The sequence below is a fragment of the Stegodyphus dumicola genome, chromosome 4 (assembly GCF_044657685.1).
Source record: "Stegodyphus dumicola isolate Sdum_Otavi_A_Nest chromosome 4, ASM4465768v1".
NCBI classification, from domain to species: Eukaryota; Metazoa; Arthropoda; class Arachnida; order Araneae; family Eresidae; genus Stegodyphus; species Stegodyphus dumicola.
In genome coordinates, this window is record NC_140771.1 from 60081409 (window position 1) to 60099795 (window position 18387).

The window sequence follows — 18387 nt, forward strand, 5'->3', positions numbered from 1 at the left end:
CACGAAATGCGTCCAGACAAAGCATTGATGGTGGATTGAAGAGCCCACCGGGACGGCGTTCCCATACATTTCGGAGCCAATCAAGCATTAATGATTCCGTCATCCACCCCTTCTCTTGGTTTCGAATCAGGACATCATCTGGGAACAGCTTTTCATTCTTAGGGGTTTTAAGGCTTGTTTTCCGTTTGAAGATTAAGAAAGGGGAAAGTTTGCACCCGTCTGCTGTTATTGCCAGCGTTGTTTTACACATCCCCAAGTTTTAATGATAACTTCCTTAGTCCCCTTCTCCATAATGGTGTAGTTATGAGGCATATCAAACCAAATTGGCGTCTCGTCAGCGTTGCCAATTTTCCCCATTGAAAAATTCTTTTCCTTCCGAAGTGTGATGACATACCGCTGAAATGTTAGTAGTTTTCCCTCAAAATCTGCAGGAAGCTTTCGGCATATTGTTGTACGGCGTCTTAGAGATAAGCCCATCCGCTTCATAAACCGATCCACCCATCCACGGCTAGCCTTAAACTCTTGTTTCGGTATTCCAAGAACTTCAGCCTCCTCTTTTGCTTTATTTCTTATGGTGTCACTAGTCACAGGTTGTTCATTTTTCTTCCTTTCACGTACAAATTCCAAAACTTTTTCTTCAATTTTAGGGTGTCTTCCTTTGCGAGAGCCAGTGAATTTCTTTCTACTAGCTTTAGTTGCAAACAGTGCCAATTTCTGTTGCCTCCACGAGCGAACACTGCTCTCAGCTACGTTGAACTCTCTTCTGCCTTTCTATTGCCATTTTTTTCAGCATAAAGAATTACTTTACGTTTGAAAGTAGCGTCATATGACATTCTCCTCTGTTTGCCCTCCCTTTCGTGACTACGTACTCTGCAGTTTGTATCCTCTATGCAATAATATGTCAACGATAAATGTAACGGTAAATCTAGTCGACAAATACAGTAATCCATTGTTACGATTTAAATTTGGTTGACGTCATCGGCGAACTTTGCACTCGAATCTAATGCGCCATCGAATCTAATGCGCACCCCAATTTTGAATATTACATTTGGCCAAAAACGATGCGCATTACATTCGCGTAAATACGGTAAATATTAACCATTAATAAGCAAATTTTATTTCCTCTCTAATAGACATAATATGGTACAATTATTACTACTTTCTAAAAATCCTATCCATCTCACCAATAATTATTTAAAGCTCAAGGCTATTATTCTTAATTAATAATTACTTTCTAAATATTCCAATTATTTTTCTACTTATAAATTCAATTTTCTAATTATTATTCAATTATTTTTCTACTTATAAATTCAATTTTCTAATTATTATTCAATTATTTTTCTGCTTATAATTCAATTTCTGTTAAAAAATTAAGTTATAAACAGTGAATATAATTCTATTGAAAGGAACACTATTACCATAGGTTATTAAAATAGGGAAAAAGAGTAATCAAATTCTTCTGGTCAGTAGAGTTCAGGTTTTTGTGGACTATTTTCAAATTACAATTCATTTGAAAGCTAGAGATATGCTACTATGCTATTAGGATACTTTTCTAGTTTCTAAGTATGAATAAAGAGGAAAAAACAAACATCTTGCTGGAGGTAATTTTTAAGAACTGAGCTCCTTAACGTCGGAACTGGAAACGTCGACCGTCGTAAAATGAAATACTACGATTATCAATGTAAACCAAACGTTCACTAGAAAGTCCTGCACGGTCCACGGAAAGCTCCTGGCCGAAAAATCTGATGAACTGTCCGGATTTATTCAACTCTGCAACTTGAAATGTTTCTGAAGAAACTGGCGAACCGTTCAACATGAGGATTAAATGCGAAAGAATAACATCTTCCGAATTCAAGTAGGCAGGGTCAGTTCCTAACACGCGGAACACACCAATCGGATCGGGAAAAAATGTGGTTACCAATTTCGCTGGAATATATAATTATATTTTTATCAAACTGCTACAGGAAAACGTAAACAAGATTTGTAGTCGGAGCCATACATTTTCAACAGGATGCAACTGGATGAGGAACTCGCCGCGTGGAATCGCCCACAAAAAAACACCTTCTCGCAAAACATTGACAATGTTAATAAATAATTTTTCTCTTTACTTTCTCTCAGTGGATACTCATGAGATGATTTCAGTTATTTTTTCCTTTTCAGAGTGACAACCCATCTCGCACTCATCATCGAGCTACACACGTACACACTCCCTTCCTTCGAAAGAAGAAAAATAAATGACGCACTTAAGGGATACAATGCATCCTTCCTCCTCACTAGTTGAACCTAAAGTCTTAAGATTCGTTTTTTCAAGATCACAAAAATTTCCTGAAGATTCTTTCTAATCCCCCTCTAAGTATTATCATCTTAGAAGATCGCTAAAACGAGTCCGTTTTTCCAGAAGAACGCTCGGTCGGGTAGCATAATTGTACTCTTTCACCTAGCAGCAGCCGAAGCACAAATTACTACATCACTGAATTAAGAAAGACGTTACCTTCCTACAAGACGTCGAAGACAAAAGTGACCTATACTCCAAAATCTTATTCATACCCTCACAAAAACAGGCTACTGCAAAATCTAGAATTTCGTCTCCACCTTGGAGACAAGATTACCACTTTTTCGCCCAAATGCACAAAATAACCCATCTGCGCCAGCGGAGTCAGTCAAGACCCGGAGCCAAAACGGACCCCACTTTCGTCAAATCTGTTGACCTCTACTCGTAAGACAAACTTTAACCGCAGACTACTGTCACGTACGCCTATTTACCTCTTAGCAACCGAGACAAAGAAATTTCCTTCTAGTATGTTCGAAAGAAATGAGATATAATCCGGTGACGTCGGAGGTCACATGATGTAAGAACTCATGTAAACAAACAAGCTTGTGTTGTGATAGATGTGTTGAAAATTTGGAAACTGTTTATTTTTAATTAGTCATGAAATTTGCATTTCAATTTTAATTATTATTTCATCCATTAATTAACTGTTCATTCATTTGGTTAGTATAATTATGGTAACTCATATGTTATTGTTACCTTCATGATACTCTTTTGCTCGCTGCTTTACCATGTTTTGATTGTTAATATTTATTTATGAATTTTTTCCTTCCTCTGATAATTAATTCATTTATAAAAAAAGTAAAAATGAATACATTAAATGATGTTTACATAGAGTGCTCTTCTATACTGAAAAGAAAGTTACCATAGATATTTTTTTAAGTCATAACTTTATCATCTTAACAAGCAGAGCGGTAAATATAAATAGTTGGTTTCTAAAAATCATAATAGTCAAATTTCCGGAGAACTGTAAATACAGTTGGCCCTTAAATCACTTAAGAATAACGATGCCAATGTACTGCATAGTTCAAAATTAATATATAATTTTATACAACTTAAAATTTAATTTTTAGCTACTGACTAGTAGATAGCAACTGATAGTATAAACTGCAAATTAACACATTTTGTATGCTATAATATAAATGTCACAAAGAAAAATGTAGAGATTTGTGCAACTGAGTTCACTGCAGTACTAGCTGTGAAACTAACAATTTTTTATTACATTTTTCTTCATTTTATAATAATAAATAATAAAAAAGTACTATCTGTATACATTTTAAATATTCAAAAAATAAATTTGAAGTTATTTTTAATATTGTAAGTTACATAATTTATGTGCAGAATTTTTTATTTTAAAATCATGTAGCCCAAAAAGACTTTTAAGTGTATTTATTGAAAAGGTCTACCATAGGAAATAGACTAGTGTAATTCTAATGCATATACTTAAGGCACATGTCATGGACTGACGCAACCACTGATTTTTCAAGGACTAAATATACATGCTAATTTAATATTTAAACTCGGCAATCTTCCATGAAAATTTATAATTAAATATAAATTCTTATAAAGGCATCCTTTTATATTAGAATTTTTCAGTATTACTGATGTTTCTAATATTACAGCTGTTAGTATCCTTCATATCTACAACAGAAGATATTAAAAAAATTAAGATTCCGATATTTATTAAAAATCGATTACAACAGCTAAAATCAAAATCGTAAAAACAACCTTGTATTTAGCGTAAGTATATTGAAACACTCAATCGATTTCGAGGGCAGCTAAAGGTCCCTCCTCATCAGAGGAAAGAAATACATAGTAAGAAGAAAAATAAAGTCTCAGAAACACGTGGTCCTTATCAGCACTGCACGTGGTTATAACCGGATTTTTAATCAGAGTTACACTGGCCGCCTACTTTTACTGAGCCAGGCTATCTGATCAAACATATAACACATAGGACAAGAAAAATTAGCGAAGTTAAAAATAGGGAGCGAGGGGCAACTGCAACTTCACGCTCAAAATCTGAACTTCGTATAATGGAAAGCAAACACTAAACAGATTTTTATACCCTCTGGTAGTACCAAACGCTAATTTTTCTTGTCCTTTGTGTTACATGTTTGATCAGATAGCCTGGCTCAGTAAAAGTAGGCGGCCAGTATAACTCTGATTAAAAATCCGGTTATAACCACGTGCAGTGCTGATAAGGACCACGTGTTTCTGAGACTCTTTCCCCTTTATTTTTCTTCTTACTATGTATTTCTTTCTTCTGATGAGGAGGGAGCTTTAGCTGCTCTCGAAATCGATTCAGTGTTTCAATATACTTACGCTAAATACAAGGTTGTTTTTACTATTTTGATTGTCACATTAGCGTGTTTCTCTTCTAGTCTAACAGCTAAAATATTAAAACATAGCCTGATGAAATTAATAAAATTTTTGTATTTATGTTCTTGCAGATAAACAGATCTTTATCGAATTCTGCTATTTCAGTAATTTAGAACAACTATTCATGAACTATGAATATACTATTATTACACTTACATTTAAAAGTTTGGAAAACGTTATTCAAGGTCTTGGGAATAGTTTTCAATTAACTGATATACACTTAATACTCTTTATAAAAACATTATTAATACTGGTAAAAATCACGCATAAGAAAAATTTATAAATCTTACCTCGTTTTCTGCAGAAGTTTGCACAGATATTTCATAATTAATTATTTCTTCGTTTCGTCCTCAACACGGCTTGTTATAAGTACCGTGATATCCGGCATTACTTTGAAACAAATATTGTTCACATGTTTTTCCTTGAATAACAAAAGACCCTACTTGTTGACATCCAGAAAAGAGAAATAATTTCTAAGCATATTTTGTAATTTCGCGCAATAGCCATAAATTTCTAAATTCGAAAAAATCAATTAATTTCAGCGGAATACACTGACTACCAATAAGTATTTGGACACCTATGCAAATGACGATATCTGCGGTCCTAAGGTACGTCACGGACTCCGCCGGTATATATCGTGTAGGAAACAGCATCGGCTTTAGTCGCATGCAAGATGCCTCGCAGTTCGGAGCTCTCTGATTTCGAGAAAAATATAATTATCGGGTATCACAAATGTGGCCGATCCTTAAGGGACATATCTAGCGATCTGAAGTACAGTAAGACCCCGCTTTTCCATCAAAGTAGAGCATAATGCGAAACAGCGCTAAACGAGGCTATCTTAACATGTAAATAATGGGGTTAGGGGAAGATGGATAGAAAATTGGTTAGGTATTAAATTTAATAATGTTTTTTTTAATAAAAATAAAACCAAACATTTATTTCTTACCAAAATAGAAACAATATAAACGAATATACTTATAAAAACAAATAAAATTCTCAGTCAGTCAGATCATTCAGTCTATTCTGTTTCCAATTTTCTGCCTTTTTGTCGAGAAAGCATTATGATAGATTGGCTTAATGGCATACTGCGTTCAATTTCGTCGTCAATCCATATAGACAGTCGTTTTTCCATTTCCTCTATAATGTTATTTCTAGAACGGGTAATTCTAGTTGCTGTTGCCGATGACAGTATTTTTTCTTTATTCTTATGAATTGTCCTTATTGTTGAAGTTCCCCAGAATCTAATCTTCTAATCGCTTGCATTTTAGTTACCAGTGAAATGCTTTTTCTGGTTGCTTTCTTTTCTTGTTTTTTATTATCACCCATGATAAAAACTAAAGATCATAATACTTGTCACTGTATTAATCGTTATAGTATTATACAAATTTATACTTACAATAATGTCAACAAATGTTTGAAATGATAAAAATATGTCCGTACAACACCGCACCAAACAAGAAACACAACTACACTGTTTCGTATATGTTATTTGGAAACCTAGCGCTGCGCGCAATACATATTCTTTGCCCGTAGTGCTGCGAGCAATTTTGGGGAATCCCCGGGTTGAAATAAAAGAGCGCTAAACCGAAACAGCGCTAAACGAAACTGCGTTAAGCGGGGTCTTACTGTACCCAAAATCGACAGTGGCCTATGTGATTAAGAAGTGGAAGGTGAGCAGTGATTGTCGGAATGTGCCCCAAGTCGGCAGACCAACCAAACTGGGAGATAGAGACCGACGAGTGCTGTCCAGAGAAATTCGAAGAACCGCACCCAACCGATGGCCCTCATCCGCGAGAAGTTTCAACAGCTATCCGGGGGTATTGTTTCAATGAATACCATCCGTAAGGAAGCACATCTGCTTGGTTTTCATGGTCGTGCTGCGGCCCATAAGCCTTTGATCACAAAGTCCAACCGCGCTGCTCGGTTAATGTGGTGCAAAGCACATCGAAATTGGACCGTAGATCAGTGGAGACGGGTTCTTTGGAGTGACGAATCAAGGTTCACCCTTTACCCTTCGGATGGCAGAGTCTGGGTCTGGCGTCTACCTGGAGAACGTCTCCTGCCAGAATGTATTGTGCCAACAGTCAAGTTCGGCGGAGGTGGAATTATGGTCTGGGGGTGTTTCTCCTGGTATGGGTTGGGACCCTTGGTCCTTATTCATGGTAAGCTCAACTCCGATGCCTACTGCACTATTTTGGATGACAATGTGCTTCCTACGTTGTGGCAGTTTTACGGGTTGGACCCCTCTTACTTTCAGGACGACAATGCCAGTTGTCATGTTTCGACGTTAACCAAGGCTTGGTATGGTGCCAATGGAGTTCATCGAATGGACTGGCCTGCCCAGAGTCAAGACTTGAACCCTATCGAGAACCTCTGGGACGAGTTGCATCGCCGAATTCAGGGGTGCACTACCCGTGCAAAATCGGTGAAGGAACTTCTATGTCTTCTCCAAGCCGAGTGGAAGAAAATACCACTAGCTGTCATACAAGGACTTGTGGAAAGTATGCCCCGGAGGGTCCAGCTGTAATTACCTCTCGTGGAGGCTCTACCAACTATTGATTTTGAATAGAGTTAATTTTTCTTTTCTATCACAGGTGTGCAAATACTTTTTGGTAGTCAGTGTATTTGCTATCGACTCCACTGTAAACATAGCACATGCCGATGTTGTTGTTCGTAAACACGTGACCACATTTTTCCTTTTCTTCTCTTGCGGAATGTATCTCATAAAAAAAACGAAACTTTCCCGGTTAAAATAAATAAAACGAAAAATTTTATTGAAGCATTGTTTTTTTCCAAAACGTAAAATTTAGATAACAGAATATTAATACATTAAATTAATAATCCGAAGAATTAAATTAAATTCTGATTTTTCTTAAATGAAATTAATTAACTTCAACTTTTTTTCAGCAGAAAATTCAAACAATTATCAGCTTAACACTAATGCTTCTATTCATATAATATGCTTTGTTTTATTATTTTTGCAGAAACCTTTTAACAAGAAAAAAATGCAAATAACATAGAATCTTTTATAGCCAATTTACTGTTAGCAGAAAATCATTGGTACTACTTTGGTAGACGGTTGCACGGATTTTTGGCGATTTACGTTGGCGCGATTTTTACAAACGTCAGCCATCTTGAAAAACGCTGTTTTTACGCATAGTAAAGTATTCGAAACTTTAAGAAAAATAATAAATAAATATCGTGAAAAGTAATGGATTAATTTTTTGTTGAAAATGTCGTTTTTTAAGATGGTAGGCAAGTGTAAATAAATACATTAACTATGAGTATAAAATACTAAAGTAAGGTTATTATTACTTTCGTTTCGTTTCGTTGTTATTATTCGGTTTTGAGGGCAGTAAAAAATTGCCAAACTATTGTTGATGCCAATGCTGCCAAAATAATTGCAGCAACACTAACGCAAGAAAGGAAGTATAATGGTAAATAACTATTTAAGATTGATGCTTTAACTTAGTTGAAAAGTTACTTTCATATAGTACGTTTTTTATTATTATAATTTATATAAAAAAGGCTAAACATGACTGAATGGAAGCATAAGAGTAAATAACTGTTTCAGATTATTATTTTAATTTAGATAAAAAGGTTAATTTCACATCATACAATTTTTTATTATTATTATTTATATAAAAAAGGCTAAAATAACTGAATGGAAACATACTCATTACAGGTTTCTTTCCTGCATCGCCATTTTGCTACCGAGTTATCGATAACGCATAATTTCATCTCATGATTGTTCAAACATAATTTTTTATCATGAATGATGCCTTTTTTTTTTTTTTTTTTTTGAAAAAATTCTATTGCAGACTTTGCTTCACTCGGCAATTCCCAAATTGTAAAATCCATAGCTTTATCAAAAGAGAATTAGAAAATTAAACTATTATTTCAATGGCGACTTACAAATATAAGAACTATCTAAAACTTACGCAATTTGATATCGGCGCGTTCGCGAGCTTTGGCGTGCAGTTTAATGGGCGAGTTTGCTAGATTTGGCGCTTTTGCGCATGCATTTTCGCTGCAATTTTTTACGGTCCCCGAAACCGAATTGTACCTTACTTTCATATAGCAAAGAAGAGAATAAAAACACCGCTATAAAAACATTGTGCCAACGTTTAATTAGATTAAAATATTACTGAAATTGAATATCGAATTAAAAACCATAATACCAACATTTAAAAGAATTAGAATATTATTAAATTCAAATACTTTTTTTAAAATACGTTATATAGAATATAATTAATATTAAAACATATGGACAATAATTATCTCAGCAATTTTTAAAAATAGTGTATTAATTTTTTTTAACAAAAATTGAAGTATACAATTATAAAATAAATATGTACTTACATATTTTTGAGTCATTTAACCTATTGTTTATTGATAAGTACCACAAAAAAAATCGGAATCATAATTTAGATAACATCTTTGAAGATATCTTTGAAGGAATTCGAAGATATGAATTAAATTTTAAAATGGTGCGGAAATGCACAAATTTTCAGTAACCAATCAGGGAGCTGATTACAGCTTGTTAATGCACAAATATTCTATAACCAATCAGAGAACATCACGCCTAGAATTAAAATTATTTAAAAATTCATACATAATAAAATCATTTTTTAAAAAATGCAAAATTAAATTGTATTTTAATATTTAACAGCCATAAATAATGTTTAAAACATTAGATTAAATTTATAGATATTAAAACCAATTACTTTTAAAGTAAGGCGACGTCATTGATTACATCATCCACAACATAAAATTTCATAAAACATGATAAACAATAAAATTTTTATTTCAAATAAAAATGCAAAATTAAATTTATTTTTAATATTTAGAAGCCATAAATAATATTTAAAACACAGAATTTATGCACAATAAAACACATTATTTTTTAAATAAAATGACAACAATGTATCGGTTACCATAAATAATTTATCCAGCAACGGGTTTACCATAAGTTGTATTACTCGCCACAAAAAATCGCCAAAATCCGTGCAACCGTCTACCAAAGTAGCACCAAATCATTTAATGATGGTAAAACCTTCCTGAACAATATTTACTTGAACTTAATAGCCAAAACGCATTTACTGACTTAGAACTTATTCAAAACTTAGAATAATAAATTGTATCCTCGCTTGCAATCAACTGATGTAATTTCTGCCTATCCATCCAGTAATTTTCCAAAATTTTATTACTCTCAAGAAATACAGTAAGCAAAATAAAATAATAACTTTAAGAATTAAGATCAGATTTCTGAAACGCGTTCGTTGTTTTCCTAGTAGCAACTGATCTACCAACGCTCCAAAGGAACTTCGAGAATGTTTTGAAAATAATTTTCAGATTCGCTGCAAATTGCAATTAAGGAAAAATGTTTTTTCGATGATCCAGCCACACATATTCTCATACGGAATTAAAAAATAAAAATGCTAACTGGATTCTTATATCAGCTTATAGTTGCGTTTATCACTTGAAAGCGTATCTCAAAATGAGCGATTTTCTTTCTGAAAACTGTGTTCAAAACATAGCAGCAAAGGATTAATCAAAGTTTCCATTCATTAAGTAGTTTAAATAGAAAGATTAAAGAACATCTGAATTTCATACAATTTACTTCCTATTTCTAAAGTTCCAGGCATTTGTGGGAGAAACGAACAATACAGTAATTGTGGAACGGCTTGTCCTCCAAGTTGTTCCATTCCAAATCAAATTTGTACTTCACAGTGCGTGAGCGGCTGTTTCTGTAAAAAAGGTTACCTAAGAAACGATAACGGAATTTGTATACCAAAAAAACAATGTCCGAAAGGTAAGCTCAACTATGATGCAGTAACATAATTATTTGCATTAAATATTTGAATAGTTGAATTATAATTTTAAAATGCTGCAGTTTTTATGTTTTAACTAATAGTTAAAAATTACAGGCATCTGTAGAAAAAATGAAGAATATAATAATTGCGGAACGGCTTGTCCCCCAACTTGTTCAAATCCAAATCCAGTTTGCACAAGACAATGTGTGAAAGGCTGTTTCTGCAAGAAAGGTTATATTAAAAACGATGATGGTCATTGTACACGAAGAGAATTATGCCCAAAACGTAAGTTGAGAAATATTATGGAAAAAATAATTTTTTACATTAAACATTTAAGTACTAGGTCTGTGGTATTGAATAGCTGCATTTCGTAAGATTTAATCCATATTCCTTAAATTAAAGGAACGTGTGGAAAAAATGGTATTTGCATGGAAACGGCAATGCTATTTGCATACCAAAGGAACGAAGTCCAAAGGGTAAGCTGAGAAATACACTATCGTCCGAGAAATGGAATGCCGCACCACGAAAGAGTGATTGGAAAGAAACCAAATTTTGTACATAGGTAGATAATCAAGCTCTTGACAAATTTCCAAAGATATACAGCAATAAAACATTCCAATATAATGGACATCAATAACATATTCCACCAATGAGAGGTTACTAAGGATGGTTCGGTTGAATCTCTCTACCATGCCGTCCGACTGGAGATGTAAGGGCGTCATTTGTGTTTTGTCAATGGCGAGTAGCTTGCAGAGTTCTTTGATTACAGCCGAGGTAAAACTTCTTCCCTGATAAAAATGTAACTGAAGAAGTACTCGGAACCTGGAAATCCAGTGCAGTATCCATTACCTCCGGCTACTGTGGTAGCCTCTTGATCAGGAATAGGATATGCTTCAGGCCACTTGGTGAAATAATCATTGACAATGATGATGTATTTGTTGCCATCCGCAGTTCGTGGCAGAAATTATAAGCTGTCAAAGGCGATACGCTAAAAAGGCGCTCCTACGTTGTAACGTTTTAGCTTGCCTCGGTTGCGTTTCTTCGGTCCTTTCCGACCTGCACAGGCATCGAAAAATCGACACCACTTTTGCATGTCATCCTTTGCCTTGCTCCAGCAGAAGCGTTGTCTATCTCTCTGCAAGGTCTTCATTATTCCGAGTAGCCTCCTGTAAGGTTCTGTAAGGACATTCGGGGTCTTAGAAGCTGCCACTAGGAAACCCTTCCCGATTCGAATTTCCGGTATAAGATTCCGTTTCGAATGCGCAGAGGCTCCCAAAGAGCCTTATACTATTTTGTCGTAGGACTATAGATCGAAATGTCCTGCAAGGAATTTTGTCTGTGTAAAGACTCCTTTAAGCCACTTATGGGTTTAATGTTGCCGTCCTCCAGCTGCTCTTTTCTAACTTTCTGACACTGCATTGGTCTCCGTCAGCCGATGATGATGTTGCACGTTGTCGTGCGACCGGTTTAAGCAGCCCATATTTCGCTTCGATCCTGGAACAATATCAGCAGCTTTCTGAGCAAGGTCTTGACAGGGCATCAACATTTTCATTTGATGTTCTTTTCCGATGATGGATAATGATGTCATATTACTGGAATCTCTATATCCACCTGGTTATATGACCTTCAGGATTCTGGAAATTTAGAAGCCAGGTCAGAGACGCATGATCCGGGCAGAGCAGGAATTTTCTGCTGTAGAGATAATGATGGAAATACTCTACTACTTTAACTATGGCGAGAAACTCTTTCCTGGTGACACAGTAATTCCTTTTTGGTTTCGATAGGCACTTGCACCAGTAGGCCACGACCCGTTCTTGGCCGTTTACTTGGACAAAACATCACGTTTTGACGTTACGTTGGGACAAAATAGCGCCGACACTCTCTTCGAGAATAAATGGTGTCGAGAATAAATGGTTTGTCTGAGGATACGTCATGATTGGAGCCGATGATAAAATTATCTTCAAGCTGTGCATCATCACATTCCTCTGGCCACAAGAACGTTTGTTTGCTTTCTGTCAGTTTGTGGAGGGTTCGTTGCGACGGAATAAAGGAATCTTCACAAATCTCCTATAGTAAGTGCAAAGTCTCAGAAAGCTTTTCAGCTGATGAACATTTTCGGAACGTTTCCAGTTTTTAACGGCTGACACTTTTTCAGGAACTATGCACACACATTCAGCAGAGATGACATGTCCGAGGTAAGTCACTTCCTGTGTCAATATTTACATTTAACGGGATTCAAGTTTAGATTGGCCTCTTTCAGTTTCTGAAGCCCCTTTCTGAGATTATCTGTATGTTCTTCAGACCTCTTTCCACCGATGATAATGTCATTCAGGTATATCAGACAGGCTTCGTAAGAAGGACTTTTCAAAGCAGTGTCCTTGATGCGTTCGAATGTTGCCGGCGCATTACGGCATCACCTTGAACTGCCCAAGTCCTTGTTTTAGAAACAGTAAAACTCTTGGACAGCGTTTCAGAATTAATTTTAAAAGAATTTTAGCCAATTTTAAAAAACTGAAATCAACTTGCTCAATCTAGCCGTTTTTTTTAATTAGAAACTCAAATATGACAAAACGTAATTGCAATAAAACATACGTGCTTTCCGTAAACAAAAATCTGCGAAGCTTGTTCTCAATAAATTATACTGAAAGAAATAAAAAAATTCAAGCCTCTAACTTGATTCACACAACAAAATTCTGTATCTAATACAGTAACTCAAATTTAAGAATAGATATATTATAATATTAACGTAATAAATTTGCCCCTCTAATACAAAAGCTCAAATTTTATAATGGAATTATTCTAATATTAAGGTAAAAAATTTGCCAATCTAATACAAAAGCTTAAATTTTAAAAGAACATCCTAATCAGGATAAATATTTTGGCGATTTAATCCAAAAGCTTAAAATTATAATATCCTGCTATTAGTTGAATTCAATAAGAAGATGAAAATGTTCATATAAAATGCCACAGTATTCATAAAAAAACTTAATCTCACACGTACTGTATTTAGTTTGTTTTTAAATAAACACTGGTTTCACCTTTCGATCTCAGAATTCTCAAAAGATCTCAGATTCACCAGATATTTATTCTTTTATACGTCTGAAATTAAGTTTTATAGAATTATCTCCATTTTTAATCGAACAACCAACTTCATTAGTCAAACTTACAGAATAACTGAAAATTATTTTGAGCGCGTGCATCTTCAGGAACGGATATTTTATGCGCGAAGTTTCTTTACTCGAGGTTTCTTACTGGCATTATGTTTGCAGCATAGCAACGGAAATACGTTACAATACTAATACATGGCAAAATAGTGTAAATGTTAATGTAAATAATTTAAGAATTCCTCTCGTAGAATTTCTCGTATTTACGTCGAATTATACATTGGTTTTTTATTTGGGATTAAGTTCTTGCGAGTGTTGGAAATGACAGTCCATCAAGTGATAGTCAGAAATCATAATAACTTAACCTTTCCGTTAAAGGTGTAATGTCTACTTTATAACAGTCAGTTCAAACTTCAAACGCAAGTTATGCAAAGGCGTGGGATGCCCTCCCTCAGCATACTGAAAGCGAAACGGAAACTTTAAATGCAACGCTAAATAAATTAGTTTCAATGATTGGTCTAAAGTACGAATCAACGTCACATTTCCTAAAATTCATTGACACAACACAAGAATGTATTTACGCATTAAAATTCTTTAAATAGGTAAAGCTATGGAGATACTAAAGATCATGCTGGTTATATACGAGTGTCAAGATGTGTTATTTGCCTCAGCAGGACGATCTGCAAAGAAATGATATCAGACGGTTTATAAAACTGCATGTTAGCTTGAAGCAAACATTTCTCACAAGGGTAGTCTAGGAATACAGCATGAAACAGCAGAACCTATAAATATGAAATCAGAACTTAAAATATTTTCAGTAATTATATAGTTTATGCCCTAATTGATAAATAAATAATTAAAATCTACATGTCTCAAAGAAAAATGAATTCTTTTGCGATGTCTGCCAATACCATACACAACATAAATTTTCGCTTGGTTCCAAACACCAGTAGAATTAATACGCAGTGACATGTGTGGCACTATGTGCACATAATCAGTATATGGAATGAGTTATTTCATATTAACGGAAGATGTTATATTGTTTTCAGAGCAGTTTGCTTTTTTAAACACAAAAACAATGTTCATAATCCATTTAAAAACCTTTTCCAGCTATGTGAAAATAAATTTAGCCATAACTTAGATTTTACAATGGAACCGAATGCATTAATTTGCATTTCGATGATTTTCTAAACAAAAAGCTTATTCAATTACAAGCAACATCTAGTTATACTCCACAGAAAAATGGAAAATGTGAAAGGGACATGCACACATTTGTGGAAAGATCTTGACCAGTGATGCCTTCCAAATAAATATCGTTGTATCTGCGGGCAGAAACTGTAAATACAGCTGTTTATATTTTGAATAGAACTCCTACAAGCTTCAGGCTTAATTCTATAGTAATTATGGATTATAAAATCTGCTTCATTTTAGCATTTATAGTAAATTAACGTGGACAATGTGTAATTTTTCCCGTACGCATATTTGGCCAATGATGTGGACACACGGAAATCTGATTATATATTCAAACTTACCAACTTTCTGTTCAAGATTAAGATTCAAATGTCCCGATTATGGTTCCAAGTAATGGTATAGTTAAATTTTCAAGACTGTCTTGCTCTCAGCCAAACTAGTAAGGAAATAAAGTAATTGTAAAAGGAATTGGTTTTAAGAACAGATTTCTGAAACGAGTTCATTGTTTGCCTAGTAGCCACTGATCTTACAAAACCTCAAAAATAACTTCCAGAATACTTTGAAAATATTTTCAGATTCACTGTAAAATAAAGTTAAGAAAAAATGTTTTTCTCTAATCCAAGAAGTCATACCCTCATACGGAATATAAAAATAATTATGTTAACTGGACTTTCGTATCAGGCATATTGCCCGATAACAAGAAAACAATGTCGGAAAGGTAAGCTCAGACACATGATGGAGTGAAATTATTAGTTGCATTAAATATTTTAATAGTTGATTTACAGTTTAAAATAACTGAATTTTTTATGGTTTAATTCTTATTTAAAAATTTCTAGCATCTTTAGAAAAAAATGAAGAAGATAATAATTGTGGTACGGTTTTTTTCCCTAACTTATTCAAATCCAAATCTAGTTTGCTCAGGACAGTGTGTGAAGGGCACTTTCTGCAGTAATTCGGTCTGGTTCTGAGCACTTGCATATCTAGCAAGTGCAACCTATAGTTGCATTCTGAGTAAGCAGAACATGTGCAGCTAAATGATATTTTTTTTCCAAAATGGTTTTTGGTATGCCTGGAAGTAGATGTGCATGCAACATGTGATCAGCGTGGCAGTATCCAATATGGCTGGCAACGCGCTTTAGAGATGAAAGTATGTTAGCGTTACTGGCACCCGAAAACACACTGGTAAAATGTTATCGTTCGAAAAATCGTAGATTACTTTGCTTAGTGTATATAATGCTCCAGTCTCCAAATGCTCATACGCCGAATATCATTTTTCGAGTAGAAAGCGCGATTCGTCTCTGACGACAACACTGTCGCATTCGGCACTTTACATAGCTCTGCTGCGACACTATTCCAGACGTTTATGAGAAAGGTTTACTGTTAATGGAAGTTTTTGGAAAACAAAACTTTGAAATCTATATTAAAATCTGTTTACGAAACTGTCTGTGTCTAAATTGCAGCAACAGAAACATCCTGCACATTTCACAGAATATCTTCAGCCGTGGAGCATGGATTATATCTGACTTCATGCCATACCTGAGAATTAATATAATTTCACATCCTTCTAGTTGCTTCAGACGCTCTGGAATGTTGTGCATTTTGTTTCTGTGTCCAGGCTCACCTAAACGAATTTGTATCAATTTGCTCTTTCTCCGCGATACAACATTAAAGATCTATCAACGATACGGAGGCTTAACATGAATTGCCGTATGAACTCATTTGCTTGTACAGAATACGATTACTTTCTACAGACAGAACAGACTTTTTCCAGTTCATGAGATTCGGAAACTCTTAATTGGTCGTGTATTATAGCTGTGTTGCCACTGAAACTGATTGCTTCGAGCTTTATTTGGACGCTCATATCAATATAGGTTATCTCATTAGCTTATATATAGTATCGATTCTAAAAATCTTATGTTTTCACTCCCCTCACACAAATGTACACAACATCGCCTTGCTTTCTTTCTTATGTGGCATTTTATCTGTTAGGCAGAGTATACGAGACGAAAACTAATTTCGTACATTATCAATTTAAATAGTAGATTTGTGGATTAAATGACTGCATTTTTAGTAATATAAACCGTACGTCCAAAATTACAGGAATTTGTGGAATAAATGAAGAATATAACTTTTGCAGAACAGCTTGTCCTCCTACTTGTTCCAAGCCAAATCCAATTTGCACAAAACAGTGCGTGAGGGGGTGTTTCTGCAAGAAAGGTTACATTAGAAACGACAATGGTATTTGCATACGAAGGGAACAATGTCCGAAAGGTATGTCAAGAAATATAACGAGAAAATTCTTTTATGGCTATTTAGCATTAGCTATATTTTTATGAGTTAATCGTTATTTATAAACTTTATAGGAACTTGCAGCGAAAGTGAAAAATATAATGATTGTGGAACGGCTTGCCCCCCAACTTGTTCGAATCCAGATATAATTTGCATAGAGCAGTGCATGAGTGGATGTTTTTGAAAGAAAGACTATATTAGAAACGACAATTATATTTGAATACCAAGGAAATATTGCCCTAAAGAGAAGAAGAGAAACATTGTAACGAAGTATTTTTGTTTCACTTCGCAGGTTTTAATAGTAATGAAGGGTGCATATCTTGCGGTTAAATCCTTATTTAAAACTACAGGAACTTCTGGAACAATGAAGTATATAAAAACTGCAGAATGGCTTGTCCGCCAACGTGTTTCAAAACAAATCCAATTTACACGAAACAGTGCGTGAAGGGATGTTTTTTCAAGGAAGGCTACATCAGAAGTGACAGTGATCTTTAAATATCATAGGAACAATGTCCAAAAAGTAATCTGAGAAAAGTATGAGGAAAGTTTCTATTTCTTACTAAAAGCCTGAACAGTGAGTTTATATTAAATGGCATATTGTATATTATTTTTATGCAAAGTAATATGCTTGTAATCAATAATTTATCTACTTTCTACGAGTTTTAGCTAGTGTTAGTGCTTATTTGCTCAGAAATATTTTAATAACAGTTATTCCCCTCTGATAGGATAATGTTTGCCAATATAGCTGCAATCTCGCAAATGCTTATTTAGTATTATACTTACTATAATACTTAATAAGTACATATATGCAAATGAAAGTATTAATACTTACTTCGCACTTATTAAGTGAGCATCATCTTTAATTTCAGTTATATACAGTAATTAGTATCAGGCTGTATAGGTTGTGTGGGTGTAGCGGCCGAATGGTAAAAAAGATTAAAGACTGGCTGTTCGGTGCGAGGTTCGAGTCCCGATGAACGGTTTGGCTGCATGGGCGTTTTTATTCTTTTCTTCACCTGTAACACGGATACCAGCCGGTTTTCGACAAAAAGTCCTCAACGAAACCTTATTCTCTTTCTTTCTAACAGGAAATAGGAAAACATGTATAAATAAATAATATGTAGTTTGTGTGTACAGTAAACAGTGTCAGAAAATGCTAAACATTACCCCATCACGAACAACTCACATAAGATCCATTCATCTACAATAGAAATGCAGATCATCAGGTCATCGTGCTATTACAAGCACAAAGAATAATCGCTCGATCATCTTGCGTTTA

The 18387-nt window shown here is 34.6% G+C and overlaps 1 protein-coding gene across 16 annotated transcripts in view; it reads left to right on the forward strand.

Annotated features, from left to right (window-relative positions):
• Positions 1-18387, forward strand: part of LOC118200019 (zonadhesin-like) — a 260274-nt gene that overhangs the window by 176663 nt on the left and 65224 nt on the right. For 12 of the 16 annotated variants that reach the window (XM_085814973.1, XM_085814976.1, XM_085814977.1 and 9 more), the window contains 2 exons: positions 10347-10523; positions 10639-10809. The exons of 3 other annotated variants lie outside the window; for them this stretch is intronic. In XM_085814973.1, coding sequence (XP_085671099.1) covers positions 10347-10523; positions 10639-10809 — 348 coding nt within the window. The remainder of the gene's footprint in view (positions 1-10346; positions 10524-10638; positions 10810-18387) is intronic. One more of the 16 variants, XM_085814980.1, reaches the window with a different exon arrangement.